This window comes from Aspergillus costaricaensis (assembly GCF_003184835.1).
Source record: "Aspergillus costaricaensis CBS 115574 unplaced genomic scaffold BO79scaffold_2, whole genome shotgun sequence".
Classification (NCBI taxonomy): Eukaryota; Fungi; Ascomycota; class Eurotiomycetes; order Eurotiales; family Aspergillaceae; genus Aspergillus; species Aspergillus costaricensis.
The window spans coordinates 480,313-505,076 of NW_020291802.1; the positions used below are offsets into that span (position 1 = coordinate 480,313).

The 24,764-nt window shown below is 51.0% G+C and overlaps 9 protein-coding genes across 9 annotated transcripts; 4 read left to right on the forward strand and 5 right to left on the reverse strand.

The window, feature by feature from the left end:
* Window positions 1-2,384: 2,384 nt before the first annotated feature.
* Window positions 2,385-4,922, reverse strand: BO79DRAFT_284120 (DNA-directed DNA polymerase IV; the record flags this gene model as incomplete). Its single annotated transcript, XM_025688219.1, has 4 exons — window positions 2,385-3,803; window positions 3,858-4,208; window positions 4,260-4,432; window positions 4,496-4,922. 4 exons carry the CDS (start codon window positions 4,920-4,922, stop codon window positions 2,598-2,600), a joined length of 2,157 nt encoding a protein of 718 aa, XP_025544333.1. The 3' UTR covers window positions 2,385-2,597.
* Window positions 4,923-5,178: 256 nt separating this feature from the next.
* Window positions 5,179-6,746, forward strand: BO79DRAFT_164225 (mitochondrial ATPase complex subunit ATP10). The gene is made up of 2 exons (XM_025679182.1): window positions 5,179-5,750; window positions 5,830-6,746. The coding sequence occupies exons 1-2, from the start codon at window positions 5,314-5,316 to the stop codon at window positions 6,521-6,523; spliced, it is 1,131 nt and encodes a 376-aa protein (XP_025544334.1). The 5' UTR covers window positions 5,179-5,313; the 3' UTR covers window positions 6,524-6,746.
* BO79DRAFT_164226 (putative vesicle transport v-SNARE protein Gos1) lies at window positions 6,568-7,904 on the reverse strand. The gene is made up of 3 exons (XM_025679183.1): window positions 7,622-7,904; window positions 7,446-7,559; window positions 6,568-7,363 (listed from the first exon to the last, which is right to left on the reverse strand). Exons 1-3 carry the CDS (start codon window positions 7,685-7,687, stop codon window positions 6,860-6,862), a joined length of 684 nt encoding a protein of 227 aa, XP_025544335.1. The 5' UTR covers window positions 7,688-7,904; the 3' UTR covers window positions 6,568-6,859.
* Window positions 7,905-8,175: 271 nt separating this feature from the next.
* On the forward strand, window positions 8,176-9,427 carry BO79DRAFT_206475 (60S ribosomal protein uL29). The gene is made up of 4 exons (XM_025681978.1): window positions 8,176-8,249; window positions 8,334-8,473; window positions 8,890-9,115; window positions 9,203-9,427. The coding sequence occupies exons 1-4, from the start codon at window positions 8,247-8,249 to the stop codon at window positions 9,206-9,208; spliced, it is 375 nt and encodes a 124-aa protein (XP_025544336.1). The 5' UTR covers window positions 8,176-8,246; the 3' UTR covers window positions 9,209-9,427.
* A 304-nt stretch (window positions 9,428-9,731) lies between these two features.
* BO79DRAFT_185990 (mediator of RNA polymerase II transcription subunit 16) lies at window positions 9,732-13,004 on the reverse strand (the record flags this gene model as incomplete). Its single annotated transcript, XM_025680441.1, has 9 exons — window positions 9,732-10,503; window positions 10,555-10,686; window positions 10,742-11,008; window positions 11,062-11,172; window positions 11,230-11,355; window positions 11,406-11,628; window positions 11,681-12,400; window positions 12,450-12,792; window positions 12,859-13,004. The coding sequence occupies 9 exons, from the start codon at window positions 13,002-13,004 to the stop codon at window positions 9,788-9,790; spliced, it is 2,784 nt and encodes a 927-aa protein (XP_025544337.1). The 3' UTR covers window positions 9,732-9,787.
* Window positions 13,005-15,691: 2,687 nt separating this feature from the next.
* On the forward strand, window positions 15,692-18,417 carry BO79DRAFT_206477 (putative SIR2 family histone deacetylase (Hst4)). The gene is made up of 2 exons (XM_025681979.1): window positions 15,692-16,588; window positions 16,680-18,417. Exons 1-2 carry the CDS (start codon window positions 16,141-16,143, stop codon window positions 18,068-18,070), a joined length of 1,839 nt encoding a protein of 612 aa, XP_025544338.1. The 5' UTR covers window positions 15,692-16,140; the 3' UTR covers window positions 18,071-18,417.
* A 597-nt stretch (window positions 18,418-19,014) lies between these two features.
* Window positions 19,015-19,818, reverse strand: cbfA (putative CBF/NF-Y family transcription factor; the record flags this gene model as incomplete). The annotated part of the gene is made up of 3 exons (XM_025688220.1): window positions 19,511-19,818; window positions 19,252-19,385; window positions 19,015-19,167 (listed from the first exon to the last, which is right to left on the reverse strand). Coding segments are annotated over exons 1-3 (474 nt in total), but the record flags the coding sequence as incomplete, so codon positions are not given.
* Window positions 19,819-20,298: 480 nt separating this feature from the next.
* BO79DRAFT_284127 (putative GTP binding protein) lies at window positions 20,299-22,168 on the reverse strand. The gene is made up of 3 exons (XM_025688221.1): window positions 22,115-22,168; window positions 21,968-22,062; window positions 20,299-21,907 (listed from the first exon to the last, which is right to left on the reverse strand). Exons 1-3 carry the CDS (start codon window positions 22,125-22,127, stop codon window positions 20,396-20,398), a joined length of 1,620 nt encoding a protein of 539 aa, XP_025544340.1. The 5' UTR covers window positions 22,128-22,168; the 3' UTR covers window positions 20,299-20,395.
* A 203-nt stretch (window positions 22,169-22,371) lies between these two features.
* On the forward strand, window positions 22,372-23,879 carry BO79DRAFT_164241 (HAD family hydrolase). Its single transcript, XM_025679184.1, has 4 exons — window positions 22,372-22,668; window positions 22,736-22,757; window positions 22,820-22,929; window positions 23,078-23,879. Exons 1-4 carry the CDS (start codon window positions 22,569-22,571, stop codon window positions 23,557-23,559), a joined length of 714 nt encoding a protein of 237 aa, XP_025544341.1. The 5' UTR covers window positions 22,372-22,568; the 3' UTR covers window positions 23,560-23,879.
* The last annotated feature ends 885 nt before the right edge of the window (window positions 23,880-24,764 follow it).

Here is a 24,764-nt window from a genome sequence, read left to right on the forward strand (position 1 = left end):
TAGCAGCTTGGCCACAACACCGACCGGCAGAACCCACCACGCCGTTCGGAAGGTGCCGCACCAGGTTTGAAAAGATGGGAGTGGATGGGCTAAGGGTAACTGAGGGATCCAGGGGAGGAATAGTGCCAGAAATGCAGGCAATGATCGAGAGTAGAATGAGGCAGCGCAGCAGAGGGAGTGGGATGAAGGGGAAATCTGGAGCAAGCAGCGGCAAAACCACGACTTTTCTACGGGCGGTCTGTCACTGGCCGCCTGCTCCGTCACGGGTTTCGGTTGGGATGCGCCTCACCGCATGAAAGGCGGTGATGAGATCGGTGACTGGTGTTAGATACATTCCTTCTTTTTTGGACTAAATTACTACGTAAATGCATTGAACAATTATGTCTAGAAAGGCCAACCGGACATGTCAGCTCCGTTTCTGGCGCGGCCATAATCTATGTATGGTATATACAGCATGATGATTATGTGCACACCTTCAGCGGTGTGGCAGGGCTCTCAGCCTATAAAGTGGACATGATCAGCCAGGGCTTGCATCGGCTCTTGTGATACTCGACTTTGGTTTTTTTTACCTTTGATACCTGTCGAAAGAACTTTAGCTGGAAAACCTGTGGCCCCACTGTGAAACACTCCCTGACCGCTCTCTCTTTCATCATGTCTTGGTTATCATATCTCCATCTATCTTAACAACCATAAATAGTCATTTTTCCCCTTGTATTTATCTCAACCATAGTATCCGCCAGACTTCAACTTTTCTTTAGTAGTCATCGCAGAAGATGTGAACTGGCTAGATTTCTTAAATTCTCCCTATATGATGTTCCTCACATATTCCATTCCATCCCATTCCTACCTTACTAGCTCTATTGCCGAGTTAGGCATACTTCCATAGTTGCATGCAGCAGCCTGCAGCCTCTCCTACTACCTGCCACTATCACCCATGAGCGATTTCTTCCGATAACATCTCCGCTGCCGGAGAAGATGACAAAATGATTATACTTGTGGATACAATCGAATTCTCTTTTGCTCTGCATCATCACTTTTCCTCTCATCAGGTAGCAGATGTCTATTAGGCAAGGAAAAAATTCTAGCAACGACCATAAAATGGAGAAAACCCGCAGTCAAGAAAGAAGAAAAAAATCCCTCAATCATTCCTACTCATCTCCTGCCGAGATTATTGAGAGCATCAATTACCGAAACCCTATTCCCCAGCATCAGATCACTTACTCTACAGACCACCAGCTACGTGCTCACATAAGGCTAACAAAACTGCCTACCCCTCGATCATTTATATCTCTTCTCATAATCCGTGAAAACTGATCTCCATATCCTGACGACCAGCTAGCATGACTTCCTAACACTCCTCTTTCCCCGCAGATATGGGAATTTGGCCCTGGAAGCCTTCCTGCAGGATGGCTGGAGCTGGATGGCTTCGCTACAGCTCTATCCGGAAGTTTTAAGAGAAGAGTATGATTGCAATATTTGTTGGCCTCCTATTGCTCGAGCGGCGAGGCAAATGACCTAGTTCTCAAAGAATTTCGGGAGCTGTTCTTCACACTCAGCGCATGGGAGGAACCTAATGGCAACATAACTACTGCTTGATATCAGCATCCCACTCTCTCAGTGACCCCACACCTTGGTTCAGGTATCTGACTTTTTTTCTTTTGGGCCTGATATCCCCTTCGACAAGTGTGCCGAGATATATGCTAAGAAACCAGTCAATGCTGGCCTATCTTCAATCAAGACCTCCCCAGCACGGTTGGATTGCTGGCTGTTAGATTGCATAGTAGGTATATATAAGGACAGGAATATGTGGCACTAGTAGATCGAAAACCGTCCTTTATCAATCTCGTCAAATTGAAGATGCTCAAATTAGATATAATAATGACAGCCTTTATAGCAATAAGCTTTATTCACTCTATTCTGCATAATTATCTATCCAGGAAGCATGAATCCTCCAGGCCAATGGCTACTTACTTCATCCGGACCCTACGCCCATTCTTCCACCATCTTAGGCAACTGGAAAAGGCTCGTTCGATATAGTAGGATATAATATTGCTTAGATGGTTTCTGTGCTACCCTTTGGCGCAACCGACGTTCGATCAAGCTTCCAAGAGTCGTTGCACTCCCAAGAGATAGTGATAGTGATAGTGATCGTGACCGCCTTTTCACCGCACTCCCCCGCTCTCTTTCCTCCCGGACAATAAGCAACAAGTTTCCCTCAGAAGAAGAACAATACAACCAGTAGATAATTACGCATGTGCCACACACACATACCCAAGTAAATGGACTGAATTCCCAATTCATCTACCAATTTGACACCCCCACACTCCCCTTCCTTTCCCCCCTCAAACCTTCATCATCTCATCTCATCTCACCTTCTCAACGCGGGAATTTTCATTTCAGGCCCTCCTCGCGGCAGCCGCCCTGCCCTGCTGCCTACACGCATCTGACGCACACCGAGAAGTCGGTCTGGCGAAAAAGCCCCCCAACCAAAAAGCAACCTGCAAAATAGCAGTACCCTTCCCGACAACTCCGAGAAATATTATCTGTCACCCGTCAAGTGGCAGCCACAGCCACCCACCCACTCACCCACGCATCAATCAGCAAATGCGATGCTCCGGAGGGCGCCAAGGCACACCCAAAATATCAAAGATGCGACGCTCATCGTGGCCCTCGAGTAATCGGCCCTCATTGATTTTGGCGCGATTAGGACCGCGTAGCACATCCGTGTAGAGACCTCGTTGATTGAGCCGCATGCCCTTCTTGCTTGCTAGTAGTCTCATGCTGCGATTGAAGATGTCGTTGCCGGTGAAATAGATCAGTGCGGCTCCGATCTCTGCGTCGGGGACGAATAGGAGGTCGATGCGTCGCCAGGGGCCGGGACTTGTATTATAATATTCCCTTCTGTTGTTGTTCTTGAGTGGTCGTGGTGGTAAGGCACATGCACCGTGCCATTTGGACCCGTCTCGGGATGATGAGCTGGCCAGACTGGCCTTTATGAAACCTTGCTTACGCAGCGTCGGCATTACGGTATCCACCATCACGTTTCTGATGTAGTCGGTCTCGGCGTCGGGCTTGGTGATTAGTAGGTCGATGTCGCCGCAGTCTGGGGCACCGCGGCGATAGGAGCCCGCGATGATGACTTGCATGTCTGGGTCGGCTGATTGGACTGCTTTGCGGACGATTTCGCCATGTTCTTCGACTTCGGATCGAGGGATGCGTTGGGCGAAGTCGCGGTAGTGGTCTATGCCGATGCGCTGGTTTTCGGTCAATTTGATTTTGACTCTCAGGTCTTCGAGGGTTTTGTAGCCTTCGGCTAGCCATATGGATGCTTGGGTGATGCCGACGCCGTAGATTCCGGTGAAGAGTTTGAGGATATTGTCTTCGCGGCTGTTGGTGGCATTTTCGAGCTGGCGGAGGCGGTTGGTGGAGACGATTTCTTCGATTTTGTCGGCGAGGCGCTGTCCGATTCCTGGGATGGCTAGGGCTTCTAATTTGGTGCTGATTTTACGCGGTTGTCGGCGGAGAGCGCTGATGGCTTTGCGGTAGGCGAGGACGCGCCACTGGTCGTTTGTTCGCTTGTAGAATTCTAGCATTTGCTGGAGCATGGCTATGGTGTTGCTGTTGGGGTTCTCCGAGTTCGATTGTGCGTCGTGCTTCTGCATGCAAACGAAGTTCTGTTGCCAGTCATCTTTTTCGATAGTCTTTCGCTTCTTCTTCGCTGGCCCGGCGTCTGATGAGTCGGAGGTTTCGTCATCGGTTGTCTCGGCTGCTGCTGCCTCGTCGGCTGAATCTATCCTTATGGGCTAAGTCATTCGTCAGTCTAAGGCCTTGAGATGTACGTAGTGGGAGAGACTTACCAGGTCTTTTATTGCCTGGACTTCCTCGATCACATCATCCAAAGCATCGCGACCCTGGTTCAATTTATAGGTGATCTGTTTATCTTCCAGGTGTTCGTCGACCTCCGGTTCGGACAGCTCAGTGTCAGCATCGTCATCGGTGCTCTGTGTATCAATGTAGCCGCGTTTCGCTTTCGCTGGCTTTATCGGCAACGACCCGTTTGACGAAGGCTCACGCGCAGGCGAGGATTCTTTAGCCTTCCCAGGAACAGGTGCGCCACGGACCCGAAAGCGAGTCTGAGTCGCGTCCAACATTTGGCGGGCCCCAATACATAGGAGAGGATAGTTACTGTCCACGAGAGCAACGTTTTCCTTCAAAGACATTAGTATCAGACTAGACAATGCATGAGTTCCTAAACCTACCGGGATGGGCTTATTCTTAAAATGTTTCATGACATTCTCGTACGTGTACCACCTTTCTACAACGACATGAGTGATGGTGTCATTCCATTCCCTTGCTCGCGAGGCACCGTATTCACGCGCACGCTGCATTTGGAGCTTTCTAAGTGTTGTTCTGTCGTCGTTGGGGAGGTAGTCTACTCCTTCGAATTAGTGTCACTGAACGCTTAGAGGTACACATCCGAGGTTATAGTACTGACAGAAGACGAGACCCTTGAGTATCTGCCGGTGTTTGGGAATAGCAAAGGCCCTAAACGCACGCCCCTTTCTTTTAGACCTGCTACCACCTTTAGTCCTCCCTTTCCGCGGCATCTCGTCTGTAGAGGATGATCTGGTCACAGCTGGTGTTGGTGTTTGCTCAGACGTAGTAACAACTTCCTTTTCAGTGCTGACCTCAGATACACTTGGTGAAGCAAGTAAAGGCTCCGTAGAAGCTCTCACCAACGGCGGCGCCGCGGGAGCCTTTATATCTGAGGCCGGAGTGAATGAATTAGACGGAAGGCATTCACAGCGCTCCCTTGAGAGATGCACCAGACCGCTGAAATCCTCATTTTCACCATCACTGGAATATTCCAGCCGCTCTAATTCCCTGAAAAAGGCCTCCTTGTCCCTTACCATCGTCGCCATGGTATAGTGAAGTGGAAGGTCCCGAGACTCAAAATCTGGCGAGCCATGAGTTCTTGCGTCACTGCTGCCTAGCAGGTAACAATATCATCTGACGGAAGCAGCCATGAATACAGAGTTCATGCAGTCAGACAATCCATCCATCAACCCCAGCGTCAGATTATTCAAATCAATCCATTTCAGAGTGACACGAATTCCAACAGTGACGCGTGATACTCAGTCACGAAAATGTCGCCAAGTCACGGGACCGCCAATTAAACTCGGCCTGTTCGGCGAGTGGATCTCCAGCAACAATTATCAGTGATAGTCCAGTGAAGAGAGTCTGCCGAACATTCAACCAACCAACCAACCCACCCACCTCAATTACTTCCCCACAGATACCTCACCTCCAACAATGTGGAAGCGCACAGGGCTTCTAGCCTCATTAACTGAGCCGACGCTCTTCCAGAGCACTCGTTGCCTCAGCTGCCAATTGCGCAATGCGGCCGCTCTCCGGCCCCGAACCGCTGCGCTGCGTTACTACGCCAGCAAACCCGACACCAGCAGCAGTGAAACCAAGCCGACGACACCCTCCCCTATCTCATCTCTCGCGAACAAGACCAACAGAGTAGCTCAATTCCAAGCGAACTACTCAGCGACAGCATCCAAAGTCCCCTCCCCGACTAGCGAGCCCGGCGATGACGACTTCATACCTCCGACGTTGGACCGACCTATTGGATCGGTGATCCCACCACAAGAAGGGCAGAACACGGGTGTCGATGACCGGTCTATACGACAGAGGAGAGATGATTTTGTGAATTACGAGAGACATCTTGAGCGGCGGAAAGAACTGTACGTCTCCATCCCATTTCCCGAGCCTATACTATTTTATATGCAAGCTCTAATACTAAATCTCGATAATAATCTACAGAACTCGACAAGTCGCAAAGCCCTACTTCCGCGAATGGTCGAACATGCGCTACCACGAAGGTAAAACCTTCATGTCGAACCCCCGACTCTTCAAGCGCGACAAAGCCCTCTACTTCCCCAACATGCACGGCATCACTCTCGCCTCGCCAAAGGAACCTCAGAACACGACCACTCTTTTCCGCGGAAAGATTACGATCGTGAACCTCTTCTCTAGCGTGTGGGCCGAGTCGCAGGTCGTTACTTTCACGGGCAAGGAGCAGAACCCTGGTCTTTGGGAAGCGATTTCCTCGGAGGGAGATGGGATGGTGCAGAAGGTTGATATCAACCTGGAGGAGAATGCGTTGAAGGCCGGGTTGGTGAAGATGTTCATGTGGCGTATGCGGGCCAAGTTGCCGGAGGAGCAGCATGACCGGTATTTCCTGGTGCGGAAGGGGTTAGATGATGGGTTGAAGGAGAGTATTGGGATGTTGAACTCGAAGGTTGGGTATGTGTATCTGTTGGATGAGAATTGTCGCATTCGGTGGGCGGGCAGTGGGCCTGCTGAGAAGGTGGAGTTGGAGGCGCTGAATAATGGAGTGCGCAAGTTGGTGCAGGAGAAGAAGGTCAGTTTGCAGTCGGAGATGCCGGCGCAGGAGTGGGAGGGTGCGAAGGGTCTGGGTGAGGCTGTGAAGAAGCCTCGGGTTGTTATGCCCTAGATGGGTTTGGTGTGCCATGGATGGCTGGACAGGTACGGGATCACCCAGTTCATACTGGATTCTGGACTCTGTGTATGTACATACCAGGGTGTTTGCGTGAGTGTTGAGTGGGAGCGTGGAAATATGCTCCAGACAGCACTGACCCGACACCAGGAAACAAATCTCCCCCCCCACCATTAATCTCTGTATAGTATAGACGCAAAAACAGCGCATAGACAAAGCCAAGAATAGAAAAAGAGACAAATCTCACTCCTCAAGACGCCCATCCCAAACCCACAAACTAGACAACGCAACAGAATCACAACATGCTTCAGACAAAGTAACAGAATCAAGCAATCACCTCAACCAAAGCAACATCAGAAAGCAAAACCCAATAAAAGCCCCCAAAATCAACGCATCCCGTCTCCTCTTCGAGCCAATCTTCCCAATCAACGCATTCATCCCGGGCACCGAGTTCGCCGCGCCCACAATGCGTCGATTAATACTGGCCAGCGTCTCCCGCTGGAGACCAAAGTTCTCGTTAATAGCATACGCCTGACTCAAGACCCCATCAATCATATTATGGCTTTCGTCAATCCGACCCCGCTCCTCAAGCATGTAATCTGCTTCTGCCTGACCTGGGTTCGAGCTGCGGTAGGCATCGATATCGGAGCGGACGTTGGAGAGCAGGTTAGCGCGGTCGCGGGACTCGGAGATGGCGGATTTCAGCCGCTGGAGTTCGCGACGATGGTCGTGGAGGACTTCGCGGTGACGGGAGAGGTTGTTTTGTTTGAGGGCGGAGGAGGTGAGGGTTGCTTCGGAGTCGAGGAGGCGGGCGAGTTGGGAGATTAGGGAGTCGCGCTGGTGAGTGATTGATGGTTAGTTCATGTGATGTTATGGAGTAGTGAGATGGTGATGGTGATGAAAGAGAGTGAATGCGTACTCGTTCTAGGAGGTCTTTGAGCTGCGATTCAATCCGTTGCTCTTCCTCCGAGGGTGTGGGAGGGAGCTTTGTTAATGAGGCGTATTGCGAGTATGTGTGGAAAAGGTTCTCGGTCTATGATGTATGTATATGTTAGGATAGGACACATCTTATGTGACAGGAAGCGATGATCGTACCTGAGTCTCGAGAGATCGGGCTTGCTGCCGGAGCTGAGCCCAGCCGGTACCGGTTGAAGTGGCCATGGTGATGATGGATGATTACGACAATATGAGGGTGTATATAGGTAGGTAGGTAGATAGGTAGGTTGCGAGTGATGTGTGTGTGTAGGCAGTAGAATGAGACTGAAAGTTATTCAACGACACCGATAACGACGATAAGACACTGTCAAGTCGGGAATATAGAATGAAGAGAGTAAATCAAGCTTCCGAATGAACCCCGTCATAACCAACGCAACATGATCCGACCGGCGGCACAGCAACAGCGACAACGACAACGACAGCAGCAGCGACAGCCAGCCTTAGTCTAACCCACTATCGCACGGCCAAGTCAGGGCGGCCGGGGCGGCGGACGGAGGCGGCGTCATCCCGGGGGGCGCGGCAGTACTTACTACTACTTACTACTACTAAACCAAAACCCCAACTGGGCCACGGCAACCACCAGCCACAATCACGTGCCCGCTTAAGCCGCCGCACACCCAGAAAAAATCAAACCCTAGTCCCACAACGAACATCCCAAATTGACCCGGTCCATCTTCAATCCTCACGTCGACAACCCGTACGATACGACACGAAGCCGCCCACCATGGTATGTTGAATTGCGCCGCATGCTGCTATATCGCAGTTTTTGATTTCTGCGTGAAATGCTGACCGGTGTTTTTCTTATTTGAAGTCGTCCAAGGTCAAGGCTGGTCAGCTCTGGGGAAAGAGCAAGGATGACCTCACCAAGCAGCTGGAGGAATTGAAGACCGAGCTGAGCCAGCTCCGTGTCCAGAAGATCGCTGGCGGTGCCTCCTCGAAGACCCACAGAATGTGCGTTTGAATCAATTTTCTCCTGCGAACCCCTCATGTGTGTGTGTGTGTGTGTGCTTTGTGTGTGTGTATGGTGGGAAGGATATGAGATTTGCACCTGTCGGATTGTGGATTACGGCCGGAGGAAGGGAAACGACAAGAATATTCGACAATTCGAAAGACCAGAAAACGAATACCAGTTAAGGGGAATTTCGACAACCCATGAAACCGACATACCAGCAAGGAACGAGGGGCACACGACTACGAACAACAAGAACCATCTTCAAGCCGAGAAGAAACTTTCCGACAGGGCGCAAAATCCAACATATCTACTACCACCACCTACATGAAGAAAATGGGCACACATGCGCACAAAGATCAGGAAAGAAGAAGAACAAGAAGACCAGGGATGCTGATATACCATCTTTCTTAAACAGCCACGACGTTCGCAAGTCGATCGCTCGCGTTCTGACCGTCATCAACGCCAACCAGCGCGCTCAGCTCCGCTTGTTCTACAAGAGCAAGAAGTACACTCCTCTTGACCTCCGCCCCAAGCTCACCCGTGCTCTCCGCCGCCGTCTCACCAAGCACGAGGCTACCCTGAAGACCGAGCGCAAGCGCAAGCAGGAGATCCACTTCCCCCAGCGGAAGTACGCTGTTAAGGTACGACCTACCCAACATACCTGAACTCGTTCAGAACATGTCACGGTGGGATGTAAAAAGGCCATTGGCTAACTGGTATCTAAACAGGCTTAAATGTTAAAGACGGGGTCGTCTCTGGATCTGGATGGAGTTAACGGGAACGTCGTTTAATGATGACGGGTTGACCTAACCTTGCCGTGAGGGGGGTCGGATTCATCAAAACGGTTTCTTTTGAAAAAGAAATCGATTATGTATCTTAGAAAAAAAGAAAAGATGCAGATCGATGTTTTTAAATGAAGGCCTTGCTTGACATGACATGAGATAAAAGATTTATGTTATTGGTATTGTGGTGGATGCGGAGTAGATGATAATTGTCTTGTCTCCGCGTGTAGTCATTTTTCACTATAGTGTATTAGTCTACCTTATGACTGCCCCTATACAACGAGTAATATTGGATACGGGCTCGAGGTTCGAAGTGCAGACAGTACTACGTATTGGTGGGGTGTCAACTATCGGCCTATGTACAGATCCAGTCAACGGTGGAGGCAATTGACATCGTTATACTTGTCCATTCGTGTTTGCATCTATATACGCTATTATACCACACGCCTTAATCATTCTATTTTAACCTTTTGGTATCAACATAACTACCCAAAAAGCAACTGCTAACGACCGCCAGGGTCGAAGCCCTTTCTACTTCCCCACTTCGTTCAGACCTGACTCGAGAGTCCACATTCCTCCACAAATGCACGATCGTAAATGGCCCAACTTGAATATCATGCGGAACGCAAGGACAGAGCGTGGCGGATAAGTCCCCTCAGATACATCGCAGCAGCGGACGCATCGCCGTCGAAGGACTCCCTGACTGTTCTGTTTCCCAAGCTGGGGTCCATTCGAGCCTTGTGCGATCGTCATCCGGATAGGCGTTTTCTTGATGACATCCACTTCTCGTGTGCGCCGATATAACTCCGAGCGTCGGTCGGAACCGAACCCGAGCCACGAGTAATCGTGCATGTAGATGGCCATGCGGTCGACGTCGGACTTGAGTCCCGGTACCGTTTGTCGAAGGATTGTTGAGACAGCCGCAACGAGGACAGGAGGAATGCGGGCGTTGACTAGTAATTCCTTCTCTGGCCCCGGGCGTTCAGTGTCACCAAAACCGGCACCATGGTAGGCGTGTCGTACGGCCGAATCGACCGCCGAAAGGAACTTTTCGTATACATCGATTCGTGCAGGCGTGGCATCTAATGCTTGGCAGATCTCTGCGTACTGTAGACGAGAGTCGCCGGCTAGAGATGCGTTCGTATAGCCCGCGTGAATGCCACGCAGACCACGGCAGATAAAGCGCAAGAAAGCACGGGACATGCTTGAGAGGAGAATGATGAGAGCTAGTGAGTTTGTGGTTTTCACTGCGGGGCGTTAGTACAGTTGACAGTTTCCGGAGTATGGATTTGACCAACATTTTTGGCTGAAGGCTTCCTGATCGGCCGAAACACTTTCGAATTCATCGGCGAGGTCGAAAAGCTCGTTTAGTATATAGAGAGAAAAGTCAAGTGCCCATCTGGTGTTTCCGAGCATCATACGCAAGACGTCTATATGAGACATGCTGTTAGCAGCTTCCGTGAAGGTCGATGTGAACTGGCTTACCAGGATCATGTGGCTCTGCCTGAATCCCTTTGTTGTACTGAAAGAAAAATGGGTATAAAATGGCGGCGTGGCGAAGCTGAAGAATCGACCAAGAGACAGAAGAGGCAAAACTTCGTGGTTTGTACTTATTGGCAAATCCCAGAGCAGCTTGTATACTGAGGCACTTGGGAATATAGGGGTGGTTCATCAGCTTTTCTTGCTCGACCGTGAAATTGCAGTTGATGGGCAGTGCGCGGTAAACTTCGTTGATGAACGTGATTTGGGCATCTGGTAGCAAGCGTTAGAATTGATGATCGACGGGGATGAAAGTTGGTACGAACCCTGAGAGAGTTGCTGTATTAAAATTAAGAGGATATCGTCTGTGTTGACTTCACTTCCACATCCGCGGCAGAAGGCTAATGTGAGTGATGCAATGGCTGCAGAAAATTTGTCTGCCAAGTTCGAAACCTTATTAGCAGACAGTTGAGCTGGTAGAAAGGAATACGCACTTTCATCGTAAAGACCGTTTTCGGCTCCGTAAGAATGCTCCATAACCCTGAGGTGCGTCTGGCCGTCGTTGTCTAGCATGACTGCAGCGCATGCGCTCGGTGAGAAAGAGACGTGTTGACCTTGACCTATCAGAACACGGTTAGTAACATTCCAGGTCGACAATACGAGGCACTACAACCTGAGGCGTCTGGGGCATAGTGAAACCCTGCTTGAGCTAGGCCCGTCACCGTATTCGCATCATCAACACCATTGAACAATGCCATGGTTTTCGGGTCGTAGGAAGACACGGAGCTATCATCGTAAGTGATAGCAACCACACTACCGTACTCGATTTGGTCCACCGATATGACATAGCGGTCAGAGTAGATGTCTTCCAAGCGACGCAGCACAGGTCTAGGCTGTTCAAGGAGTCAGCGCGGTCTGTATGAAGTACTGATATGTTTCACGTACCTTCATCTGAGTACTGTTTCGTTTTGTGGCCATTTCATCAAACTTGGGGTGAAGGGTGAAAGCAGCAGTATCCAATTGCCATCGTACAATTACACTTGCTGGTCCTTGCGGGCCAGGATGATCTGGAGTAGCTTGGGGTGGGGTTGAGAAAACCGCAACAATCCATGGGTTTGCTGTAGTCCCAGCAGCGTTATCGGAGGCCGGGAGGATTATATCCAGGCGACTGAGGCTATAAAGAGGATTTGAGACCGACTGCTGCATCATGTCAGGTTCTTCTCCGTCATTCCGAGGCATCCCAGGCACTGTGCATGACGTTTCCACCTTGGAGTGCGTGAAACGGAAGCTAGGAACTGGGAATTGGGGTGGCGTCTGCTTTGGCTGTTGTGCAGGGTCCCATTGAGGCGGGTTCCAGTTGACCTGCACCCGATAGAAGCGAATTTTTTGGCATATCGAGTAAGTAGCGATAAGAATCCCGTTCTGAGTTGCTACTAGAGCAGCATGTGACAGCAACCGATCTGAGTAACTCGTGCTCTTCAGATCCACAGATATGTCATCCCATCTACCGTCCGGATTCTGGTACAAGAGCTTCATTGATCCAGAACGTGTGATGCATAGCAGTGCCGCTTTATTTGCAGGGTGAAACGGACCTATCGGGCGGCGACGGAACGGCGAGTAAGCCCAGCGACCCTGTACTTTGGCTGCTTGATAAAATGCATGCACCTAAGAAGTTTAGCATCGAGAGACAGATGTGGTTCGCAGATCGACATACAGATCGTTGGGTGTTCAGCCACATCATGCCAACAATTTGAGACCCATCGTCGGGAGAAAAAGCCGGCTGTCGAAGGCCGTTAACACTGTTGAGGGCGAAAGGGATGTGATAGACTGAGACACGTCCAGTCACATCGACCACGGCCAGATCGGAGCCAGCTTCGTTCCAACTCAGGTGAGTGAGAGCATGCCCGCCGTGCGCTTCGGTGATTGGCATCAAAGGGGTCTCATCGCTGAGCACCCACTTTCCATCCGACGGTCGACATTGCAGATGGCGGACTTTCACCCTCAAGGAGTCTTGTGAGATGTAAGCAATACATCCCAGTTTGGACCATGCAATCTTCCTTTAATCAAAATTAGCCTACAGATCCAAGCTAAATTTCGCGACACCTCAGAAGACAGTAACTTACTGGCAACAGCCAAGAAGTCGCATCTCATCCAGACGCTGGGCAAGGCCTCTGGCAGAAGAAGCCGATGGTGGCAGGCCCAGCTCGAGGGAGGTGGGCTCGCCAAATAGATCGTCAACATTGATACTATCGTCCATCATTAAGGGCATTGTGGGGTGCGAAGCTCTAAATCCAATGGGGGTAGTAAAATGTCTTGGGAGGCCAGTGATCGCAAGACTCAGATATCATAGTTCGATACAATTGAACCTCGGCAGGCAATTGCGCAGGTAAGATGGGCGGGGTGTAGCCACAGAGGGGCACTGAATGATATGCAAAGGGCTTAGTTGATAGCAGACAGAACCCTCATGGCATTCAAACCCCGGATCCAGACGCTACCCTTTGGCCGGGAGGATGATCATGGGCTAAGTTGACTCTCCAAGATGATAGTTTCATTATTCGGGACTAGTGGTCAGGTGGAGCTCTCCGCGCCTCTTAGTCAGCGTCATGTGAGGTCATGTGCTGTCGTAACCAGGACAACCAATCACACCGGCCCCACCCGCCATGGGCGCAACGATATCGGCGAGATCCATCCATCTTTGAACTTCGCTGCTGGAGGGAAGTTCCAGGAGCTGCACGACCACCTTGACCACCTTGTGGCAGTTGCCATTCTAGCACCGGGGGATACTATGTAAAACAAAGGAGTTGTCAATAGGCCAAGTCTGTGCTAGGCGACCGTGCAGATATTCCCTATAGTTCCCGCCAATATACGTCAATCGTGAACCCTATCATGACTACTACTTGGAACACTAGTACTTGCTTGAGGTCTGTGGTCGGCTTACAACCAAGCGCTTGCTCACTAATACCAGCTGCAACTGTACCCTTCAGATACAGTACCACTGTCTGTTAGTAAATGCGTCATAATTGTGTGAACTGGGAAATTTGCGGAAGTAATAGTCGCAAAAAACAGCCATCAAGGGCATTGTGAAGAAACATGTTCAGACCGATACGGAAGGGCATGATGCGTGATCGTTCCTTACTACTACTTACAGCAATGAATATGAGCTATCTGATGATATCCCATTCCCTAATTCGTGGGCTAAAAGACATGTCATCCGAGAGAAGCGTCTATTGCATCGTTCAAGATGGAGAAGAAGACCGTTTAAAGAGCGGGGCTCAACCCGCCTCACTTGTCGAATCATCCACCTTCCCGCAAACAACGTCCGATCATCTCGGACGGATGATATATTGCAAACCAAGCCGAAATTATAGCAACTTCCTCTATAGCAGGGATGTTTTCTGAATCGCAGTCATAGTGCAGTCTTACAGCAGGCTTGCTAGCAACAAGATGAGCGCCTGATCGGATGGAGAAAGAAACACGAGGCCCGGCAGATGATGCGGGAGAACATAACCGACGCGACTCCTTCATAGAGTTCGGTGGTGATTAGCAAATACATCTCATCAGTTACACGTATCTACATTCAAGTTCGCTCTTCAGATAGCAGAGAACGCAAATTAACAATAATACAGGTGCGGGGAACGAAAGTCCGTGGAAGATCCGGCACCCTGGAAAACCGGATCATGCCAGTTCTTGCTAGAACAGCGCCGCACTTTCCGACAAATGCCTCAAGCATATTTTGACTGGTAGCTTCATCCAATACCCCGCGCTGGTCCGTCCCTGGGTAATTCTGTGTCCAGTTCAATCACACAGACAAAAGATGAATATCAATGCCGTTGTAAAGGCAGCAATGATTCCAGTATGGGTTCACGATTTATACGATAATTATAACACGGATATTACTGGCAGATGGTCAGCCCCGCAAAGAGATGACGAGCATACGTAAGGTATCCCTGTGACCCTGGTTGCTGATTATGAAATAAGCGCTCAGCCTTCCCAACAATCGTAGCGTTTGACGCGACGGATTCGGAACGAAAGTCGGAGGCCGGCTAGTGCGAGTGACGGTCGCGATGTGGGATTCTGATAACTCCAGCCGAGCCCACTCGGGTTATGCTAGGGAATATTCACTAAACCAAAGGGATATCCGATCTCTTTGTTCATTTCGACAACAGTTCGCCAATGTGTGGGAAAGACATGGTGAGGATTGCCTCGCACGGGCAAGTATATGTTTGGGCTGTGGTTGGCCGGAGAATTGGGTGAAGCTTCCACGGCCAATGGAAGAAGCTCCCCAGGCCGACAGCCCCCTTTAGCGCGGTACGGGATCGGTAACGAGATTGGCAGCACAAAACCGAATTTGCAGGAGAAAAGAGACGAGATGAACCCCAAATGCACCCAAAAGCCAGCCCCCACCGGGCTGCCCATACAGGGTTGATACGGGAAAATTCCCAATAGTCACTGCAACCCCGTAACAATGTAATGTAACTGGCAATCAAAGTGTGTGTTAGTAGCATAGCAGTATAGTAGTAGCATGTCCCAAACACTAGTAAATTTAGGTGTAGTAGAGCAATATCATCATTCCCACCGGCATTCATCCCAACTTGATCAACACGCGATCATATCTATCTACCCCTCTTGTTTCCAGACACATTCCTCTGAGCATACCACTTCGTTGCCCGAGTTTGTGTTTTTGCTGCAGGTCAACCCTCTCTTCCTCTACCTCAAAGCCCCCCATTTCCCCATTAGCCCTCTTTGATGCAGAGCCTTCATCGACTCTTCCCGAGCGATACCCGTGGGTCAAAATAAACACACTGCAAGCGAGAGGATCTGACCGGCCTGCCGTCGAACTTGCTGCAACACTCCCAACCAGCAGTTCAGTCAGTCCATTCTAGTTGTGCTGGCTTGCTACTAGTAGCCCTTTTCTTTCGCTCTCCCTCTCCGTCCGTTTTCCACTTGACCTCACCACTTGCTGTCCTCGACCCAGACTTGCGCTGTCCCAGTCACGGGGCGGTTCCTCCTGTGCTGCCCATTCCTCCTCTTCTTCTTCATCTGCCTCCATTGTCTTCTTTTCGTCGTTCTTCTTCCTCTTCTTCTTCCACCCAACTCCCTTCTCGCTACTACCTCCGCCCGAAGTCAGGGAGCCAGACGTGAACGACAGGGGAAAACAAAGAAGCAATATCTGTCCGAAATTATCCCCCTTACCGTCATTCCCACTTGTCAATTGATGTTTTCCGTTTCTTTTCCGGTCCTCCATGGTTTTCTCTCGGGACGATATCTAGCTTTGATCCCCCCCAGCTTTCCGTGAACAGCGAGCCCTCCTTGAGTCTTTTCCCTCCCACCCTCGATTCCAATTTTTCTCCCCCCGATCTCTCTGTGCTCGCTGTTTGCTTCGTCACCGCGACGGCCTGACCTAAATGGCGCCCCGTCGTACTGCCACCACTTCGTCTACCACTACCACCTCCACTACCACTACTACTACACACTCTACCACCAACTCCTCCCGCTCGTCTCCGAAAAGTCTTCTGGCGTCATTAGGCATGGACGATGACTCGGATTGCTCGAGTCTAAGCTCAGCGCCGGCATCACCTCTGGCACCGCCTGGTTTCTATCCGTCGCCGCCCCCGTCGCAGGACGCGGATGAGCCTAGCGCCGCCCGCAGCCAAGACGAGTTGCCGCCCGCCAGGAAGAAGCGTCGGGTCGCCGCCCCCAAAGAACGCCGGACTCAGCATCTCGACCTGTCGGCCACCGCCGGCTTGTCCTACACTGAACAGCAGTCGCAAATTGACTATCTCGTCAAAACGATTCAGCGTCACCGCAAAATTGTCGTCATCGCCGGTGCGGGTATCTCCACCTCCGCAGGAAGTATGCTTTCCCATCCCCACTCCTGATCCTGTCACCACCACGCGACTGTCCGCTCTTGCCTCTTTTCCTCGTATTTTCTAATCTATCATAGTTCCTGATTTCCGCTCGACCGACGGTCTCTTTAAGACTTTGCAGAAAAAACATAACCTCAAAGCATCGGGCAAGCTCTTGTTCGATGCAGCCGTCTACCAGGATGAGGCGTTGACCGCCTCCTTCCAGGACATGGTACGGTCGCTGTCCGAGGAAGCAGCCAAGACCTCTCCCACAGCTTTCCACCACATGCTGGCGCGACTGGGCCAGGAGAACCGTCTCACTCGTCTCTACACACAAAACATCGATGGCATTGAGACCTCAATGCCTCCGTTGGCCACGCAGATCCCGTTGAACGTCAAAGCGCCCTGGCCACGCACCATCCAATTGCATGGCAGTCTTGACAAGATGGTTTGCCAGAAATGTCGACATCTGAGTGACTTCGATGCGGGCTTATTTGACCGTCCCGATGCCCCCGAATGCCCGGAGTGCTGCCGTAACAATCAGTTCCGTATGGAAACCGGCCAACGTAGCCATGGTATCGGCAAGATGAGACCTCGCATTGTTTTGTACAACGAGCACAACCCGGACGAGGAGGCCATCACGTCCGTCATGAATGCTGACATCCGTTCTCGCCCGGACGCTCTAATTGTGGTCGGTACGAGTCTGAAGATTCCCGGAGTGCGTCGCCTGGTAAAGAGTCTTTGCTCCGTCATTCGGAGTCGCCGTAACGGAGTAACCATGTGGATCAACAATGAGTATCCCACCGGCAAGGAGTTTGAGGACTGTTGGGATCTAATGGTCAAGGGCGACTGTGAGGAAGTTGCGCGGCTGGCCAATCTGAAGCGCTGGGATGCACAGGACGACGTGTTTGATGAGTGTAATTCTTCGGAAGTGGAACGAGTGAAGAAGGAACAAGGCGAGGTGTCGGTGGTTGTCACCCCCAGCAAGAAACGACCCACTCCGACAGGCTTCCTTACTCCATCGTCGAGTTATGAGGATGAATCCAAACCTTTGGCGAAGAAAGGTCGCCCGAACCCCGCCAGCAACGGACGGAGCATTACAGATGTGCTGCAGGCGGCCAAGACAGACGGGCCAAAGAAGGCTGCTCCGAAGAAAGCGGCTCCGAAGAAGGCTGCGCCTAAAGGACGACCAAAGAAGGCCGAGCCAGCGAAGAACTCCAAGATCAACAATTTCGGAAGGGTCACCAAGGCTCAGAAAGCTGCCACAAGTGACAAGTCGACCAAGCTGGACAAGGACGACACCAAGGCGATGCACCCGTTGGCTCCGGGCGCTGCTCGCAACAACGGACCGAATCAGACGTTCCCCAAAATGGTGGGCAAGGGTGCCTCTACTCCTCCACCAAGCGGTCGGTGGCGACAGAACGAGACCATTTCTCCTGACTCTATTCCCCGAGGAATGAATCTGTTACTGAACGAGCCGACCGCATGACTCAGCTCGGGTCTGCGTCAGCGCGTCTTCCCGTCTTCTTTTCTTCTTTTTCTTCTCCTTTACTATTATTTTACATTTAAGGCCTTCCTGGGGAGTCTTTTCAATTTCAGTTAATGGCGATACCAATGATAGACTATGGGACATGGCGTTTGGGTGGGATAATGAAGATGTCAATTGGGCTCACCTCACTGCTTCAAGCAGCAGCTATGTAGCTGGTTGGAGTCCCTTGGGTACTCTTCTGATTTGTGGCGTCAACTGCACCAATGATTGTACAATATAGGCAAGCCCTTGTGGGCGTTGTGAGTGCGGAGTTCAAGGAGTCCCCACGTGGTGAATATAATGAGCAGCTGGTTGTGATGAAGTTGAATTGGGTATCAACACATTGTACATTGGATATGGAGTAGAAGTGATATCATGCAACAATCCATTTCGTTGCCGCATAACCATCAGCCGTAAACAGGGACAAAGACATATACCATACCATACACACATAATCATCATGAAACACAATCTAACCCAATCCCAAATCCCCTCGCAACTGACTCCCCGGCCCATCCTCATCCTCACTGTCCGACTCATCCCCTTCAACATCCGGATTCATCGGCCGTTTCGCCCGATCCAAATCCTCCACCCGATCAATATCATTCTCATCCTCATCCTCATCATCATCATCCTTGTGCTCTTCTTCTTCCTCGTCGTCCTCTTCTTCCTCTTCCTCCTCCTCTTCCTCTTCATCATCCTGCTCCTGTTCCTGCTCATGCTCCTCCTGCGTCTCATCACCATCCCCTTCCTCTTCCTCCCCACCACCACCAATACCATTCTTCTTCTCCTCTGCCGCCCGCTTCACCCTCTTCACCCCTCTATCCCCATCCTCTTCTTCCTCCTCAGCATCCCCACCCTTCCCCACTCCCTCCGCCGCATCAGCAGTACTACTACTGTTATCCCCCTTCTTCGCCCTCCTCTTCCCCGCCTTCAACTCCGTAAACGCCTCCAACTCCTGCTCCAATCGTGTGCGGAATCCATCGAACTCTAGTTCCGAAATGGCGCTGAAGACGTCCGACGGGGCGACGGTTCGTTTGAGGGTTGCTTCGTTGGCACTATACACAGCCCCAAAAGTAAATACATTATCCGCAGAAAGATCTAGAGGAATGAATAGGAGAGGTAGGAGGGGGATAACATACTGCGACGACAAATACGACACAAACACCGTCGCGGCCTTCTGAATCGCCAATACCGCATCCTTCTGTATGGATGTATTCGGAGGAAGAACGGATTTTGCTAGTCGGAGGGTGAGAGAGCGGGGGAGGAGGTAGTCCTATTATCACAATTTTCATCAGTATATATTAGTTATATCATGCGTTATATATATATATATATATATATTATATAGGTTTGAATTTGAAAGAGGGAGGAATGGAAGGGAGGGAGGGATATACACACCTCAATACTCACACCCCCCTCCGCCCGGGCCTTAAGTTGTTGTTCTGTCGCTTCGACCATCTGTCCTGTTGATTCGGGAAGGTGGACGATATCTGAGGGGGATTGAGAGTGGTGTATTTGGGATATTTGGGGTTGTTCTGCTGCGCCGTCGTCGCCGGGGGTGCTGCTGCTGGTGGATTTTCGGGGCATGGTGCCTTTCTTTTCTCTTTTCGGTGTCCTGTCTCTTTTCCGAGTATTGATGGAAGACGGTAATTAACCCTTGGAGATTAGGTGTTGGGTTATTTGGTTTTGGGGTGAGTGAGTGATGTTGGTTCGTTAAAAAATTCCTTGTGCAGAAATGGATTGTGACGCGACAGAAACGCGGAGGAGCAGCGGCGCGTGTGGATCGGGGGGAATCTTTGGGGTGATTATCGTATCGTATCGCTTCGGGTGGGTGGTGATAAGGTTTCTTCAACTTAACTTTGTATTTTGGGTAGTATGTATGATGGGTTGGGATTTGGTGATTGTTTTATGTTGTTGGTTATTTGGATGTGATCTTCTGATTGTTTATATTTTATTACTTTAGTTGAGATGGAGTGGTTGAAGTGGTGAGTTGTGTTAGGTGTGAGGTGCCATCCAACTATATATTTTGGTCTGCCAGATACTACTTACTACTCTACGCTGCTCAAGTTTGTAACTGAGCCTGGTAAACTACTACTATACTGCTGGTGACTACTGTACTACTTATCTGGATTACTACATATACACAGTTGCTAATAATTCAATGCTAATTGCTTTGGCATTACTGCTTAATTGACATACTAACTTGGTCCGGTATATGTTCATCGCAATTGACACTATCTACCTTTTAAGAACCATAACGCCTGGTATCCATGAGAAAAACATCTATTCGGCCATCTCATCATCCTCCCCATTGCCCCACAGTCCCTCAATCTTGAACTCTGCCGCCCACTCCGTCACAATCTGCTTCGTATCCACGCCCTCGGCCGGCGCCGCCGCGCCCTCTGCCGTAGTCACTACCGGCAGCACAGGGGCGTTAACCCAGCCCTGGATGCGTCCATCACGCCAGTCATTAATCACCGTCATGGCGGCAGCCTCGATGTTGGGCACACCACCCTTGCCGAGACGACCACGCTTGCGGGCCACATGGACCAGGAAGTCGTGCGTCTGGTCGCCACCGGTCGGGATGAGCGGGGGGATGTTGTAGAGTTGCAGCAGCTTGGAGATGAGGTCGTCCGATGTCGACAAGCGCTTGAGCAGCAACGACACGGCGGGGACGGGGTCCTCAATCTGCTTGGGGGGAACCGCGTTCAGGAGGATCAGACGCGCGTGCTCCTCCTGCTTCTTCTTCTTCTTGCTGGCCTTGTCGCTTGAGTTGGGGAAGACAATACCGGGGGAGTCGATCAGCTTGAGCTTGCTGTCCAGCTTCACGGACCGCAGGCTGGTGGTCACACCGGCCTCGGCGCCCGTGGGGCAAGCGTTGCTGGAACCCTTGTTCAGACGGGCCGTCAGGGCGTTGATGACGGACGACTTGCCGACGTTGGGGTAACCGATCACACCGACGGAGATGGACCGCTTCATCTGCTTGTTGTGTGCGTACGACTTGAGCGCGCGGAAGAGCGTCTCGGAGGTGCCCTTGACGGTCAGCTGCTTGTGGTCGAAGCTGTGAGCGTTGCCCGAGCCGTTCGAGGCCTTGAGAGGCAGCGTGGGGAAGTAGCGGCGCAGATGGATCAGCCAGTTCTTGAGAACCGGAGGAGGAACCAGATCGATCTTGTTGAGAATCAGGATCAATCGCTTGTTGCCTCCGTCGGCGGACATGATCTCGCGCTCCACCTCCTTGGACCGAGTGCCCTCGGGATCACGGGCATCCAGAACGTACAACACCACATCGGCGTTGTCAATAACCTGCTTGAAAACCTTGTCGAAGGCCCGTCGCGAGCTCTCCTTCGAAGTGCTCTGGGTAATCGGGGCGGAGACGTCCAGGCTGGCACCGCCTTCTTCGTCCTGGTCCATCTCGTCCATATCCTCATCGTCGGAGTCGTCCTCATCCATCTCATCGTCCTCATCATCGGAGTGCTCCTCCTCGTACTCGGCAGCTCTGGCACGGGCGGAAGCAAGCAGCGCCGCCATGGGGTTCGAGGAGTCACCGACATCCTCGTCCATATCGTCGTCGATCAGATCGTCCTCATCAATCATGACATTGGCATCAGCAGGGTCCTCCTCGGCACCACCCTCCTTCTGAGCCTGGCGACGAGCGCGGGCCTCATCGCGAATGCGCTGTTGTTCCTCCGCCTTCAAGCGTCTCTTCTCTTCGATCTCGTGGAGGATCTTGTCCTTGTGCGGGAACAGGTTGGGGATACCGGGGTCCTTCTTAATCTTGGAGCGCCACTCAGGGTTCTACAAGCAGCATTAGTATGACCAATAATCATGCAGAAACATGCAAGAGGACTGGTGTACCTTCTTTGCAAGCTTTCTCTGCTTGCGTTGCTTGGCCGCGGAGGCCTTTTCAATCTTGTGTCGTAGGCGGACGGGAACCCGCTTGGAGTTTTTGCCTGAAGGAAGGGTTAGCAGAGGACAATGGCGATACTAATGAAGCGAACATACCTAGCTTGACCATCTTGCCTAATAACCCCTAAACCGTCTCTGAGCAAAAAGGCGATCCAAAGCACAGAGACTCACTCTGATCCGCCCGAACAATTTTGTGCCGCCAAGAAGATTTCGGCGGCAAGGCGCTAAGATAACCGGCACAATGAAACACCGATCTCCGGTAATACCGGCATACTTTCTTACTACAGACTATGGATATCCGGCGCTGCCATTCGTTCGTTCCTTTGGACTGACTCTCTCTCACGACTTACCAACTCATTCACTCCTTCTGCCTGAAGCCTGAAACCCACCTTTTCTTTTCCCTTTTGTCCCTCCTTTTGCTGACTGGCGGTGCTGACTGTGTCCACTCCTTACATCTATTTACTCACATTCTTTGAGTTGTCCTCCATTCATTCTACCCCCACCTTGTGTTGGCCCTGGATTTTTCTGTCCTACTTCCCCCGCCATTATCATGTCTAGACCATCCGGCTCCTTCTCTGCCCCTCCGCAAGTCCACACTTTTGACGGACTACTCTCCGACTTTGACGGCACTATCGTCGACTCAACCGATGGTCAGTCCCCCCTCCTCATTCACACATACCCCTCCTCTGTAACCATGCACTGACATCTGATCTTTAGCGATTGTGAAACACTGGCACAAGTTCGTCCCCACCACTTCCCTCCGTGTAACCAAACGCCATCCGTCCTAATCATCACTTGCAGAATCGGTGCGGAGTTGGGCGTTGACCCCAAGACCATTTTGGCCACTTCCCACGGCCGCCGAAGCATCGACACGATCCAGTTGTACGACCCGAAGAAGGCCAATTGGGAGTGTAAGTGTATTCCTTTGGACACTCTGCAGTTCGATTGAGAAACTCCAACCTGAAACCACCACCATCACCACCACCACCACTCTTCCTTATCGTCCATCTACCACATACAGCATACAGCAGACTGACCAGTTGCTTTCTCAACCGCCAGATGTCAGCTACATCGAAGGTCGCATCCCGAAGGAATACGGGTCGGACGCCGTCGAGATCCCCGGGGCGCGGTATTTCATGTCAGCGTTGGACGACGCCGGTGCTCGCTGGGGCGTGGTAACCTCTGGAACGCGTGCGCTGGTGGACGGCTGGCTGGGCGTGCTGAACCTCGCCCACCCCAAGGTCTTGGTGGTGGCGGAAGATGTCGAGCTGGGCAAGCCTGACCCCCGGTGCTATCTGCTTGGTCGGACGCGCCTGGGTCTGGAGCATTCCTCGTCTCTGGTAGTTCTGGAGGATGCGCCGTCGGGCATCAGGGCTGGTAAGGCGGCCGGGTTCAAAGTCATTGCGCTCACGACGACCCACACGCTTGCGCAGCTCCAAGAAGCCGGTGCCGACTGGATCATCGAGGATCTGAGAAGCATCAGCATCAAGGGCGTGGTCGATGGCCAGATGCAGTTGGAAATCCGGAACGCCTTCCAATAAAGGGGATTCACTTTGAACTCTGAACTCCAGGTGGAGGAGGTTTCTGGAAACCCGACGACGAAAGCTTGGATCCAATAGATTGCGGGCATCTTCCTTTTTACCTTTTGGATTTATCCATGCTCTTCTTATCCATTTCCTTGATTTCGATTGACATTTAGCCTGATTTTTTGATCCCTTTATTGTGTGCGGGTCACAGTATCGGGGTCCCAGTCTACTACGAAGATTCTTAGACAGAACCCTCGATTGTACATAGACAGATACCTACCTACTTGACCTACCTCGAGTAAGTCAAGTTATCATTAGATAGACCAGCGAAGAACCGTTTTCCTACATACATACATACTACATACATACCTACCTAGTAGTCTCTACCCACCAACAACAAACAACGCAACTAGTCGATCACATAGTAAACTACTAACTACTGTACGTACCCCAAATATGACACATCTCATCTCATCTCATTCACCATCACCAGAGCGACCCGAACAACACCCCCCAACGTTTTTTTTCCACCCTTCACCACCGTTCCATTCGTTTCTAAGTATTCCTTTACCTTGCATGCCACTAACTAACGTACGTACGTACGTACGTCCCTTGAATATCCTCCCTCCTCTCTCCTCATATAACCCAACGCAGAAATTGCAGATACCACCCACCCCCTCAAAGTTTGAATTCATAACGGTGGGGGTTGGGTGTGATCTAGGTCGAATCTGATATTGTATTTTTGTATCGGTCTCAGATACGTTGGTTTGGTCGCTCATAGTATGTATGTCTGGTAGTACTGGAAATGGGAAGTGGGGTTTTGGATTTGCTTGAAGGTGGATGGATGGATGGATGATTGTTTTATAGAACGTGTTGGGAGGGAGAGAAGGTAATGATGTGGTTTACTTTGTTTTGCTATGCTCTCCATGGCTACTGGGAAATTGGAAAGGGTAGTAGATTTATGTTTAGTTAGCTATTTCTATTTCCCCCTTGTGTATGAAGGTAGTAAGCGAGTAGGTGAGTGACTAGATGGCTGATTTGGGGGTTTGTTGATGTCTTAAGTTGCGAGGAAGGGGAGTTTGTGATGGTGTGATGGTGATCATATTCATATGAACTTGGTCTGTGGTCTTTACTGGAGAGTGTGCATCTGCTTTTCAATATGATGTAAGCGGTCAGTAGTAATGATGATTCTATTTAGTAGCAATCATGTAGCTCAGACT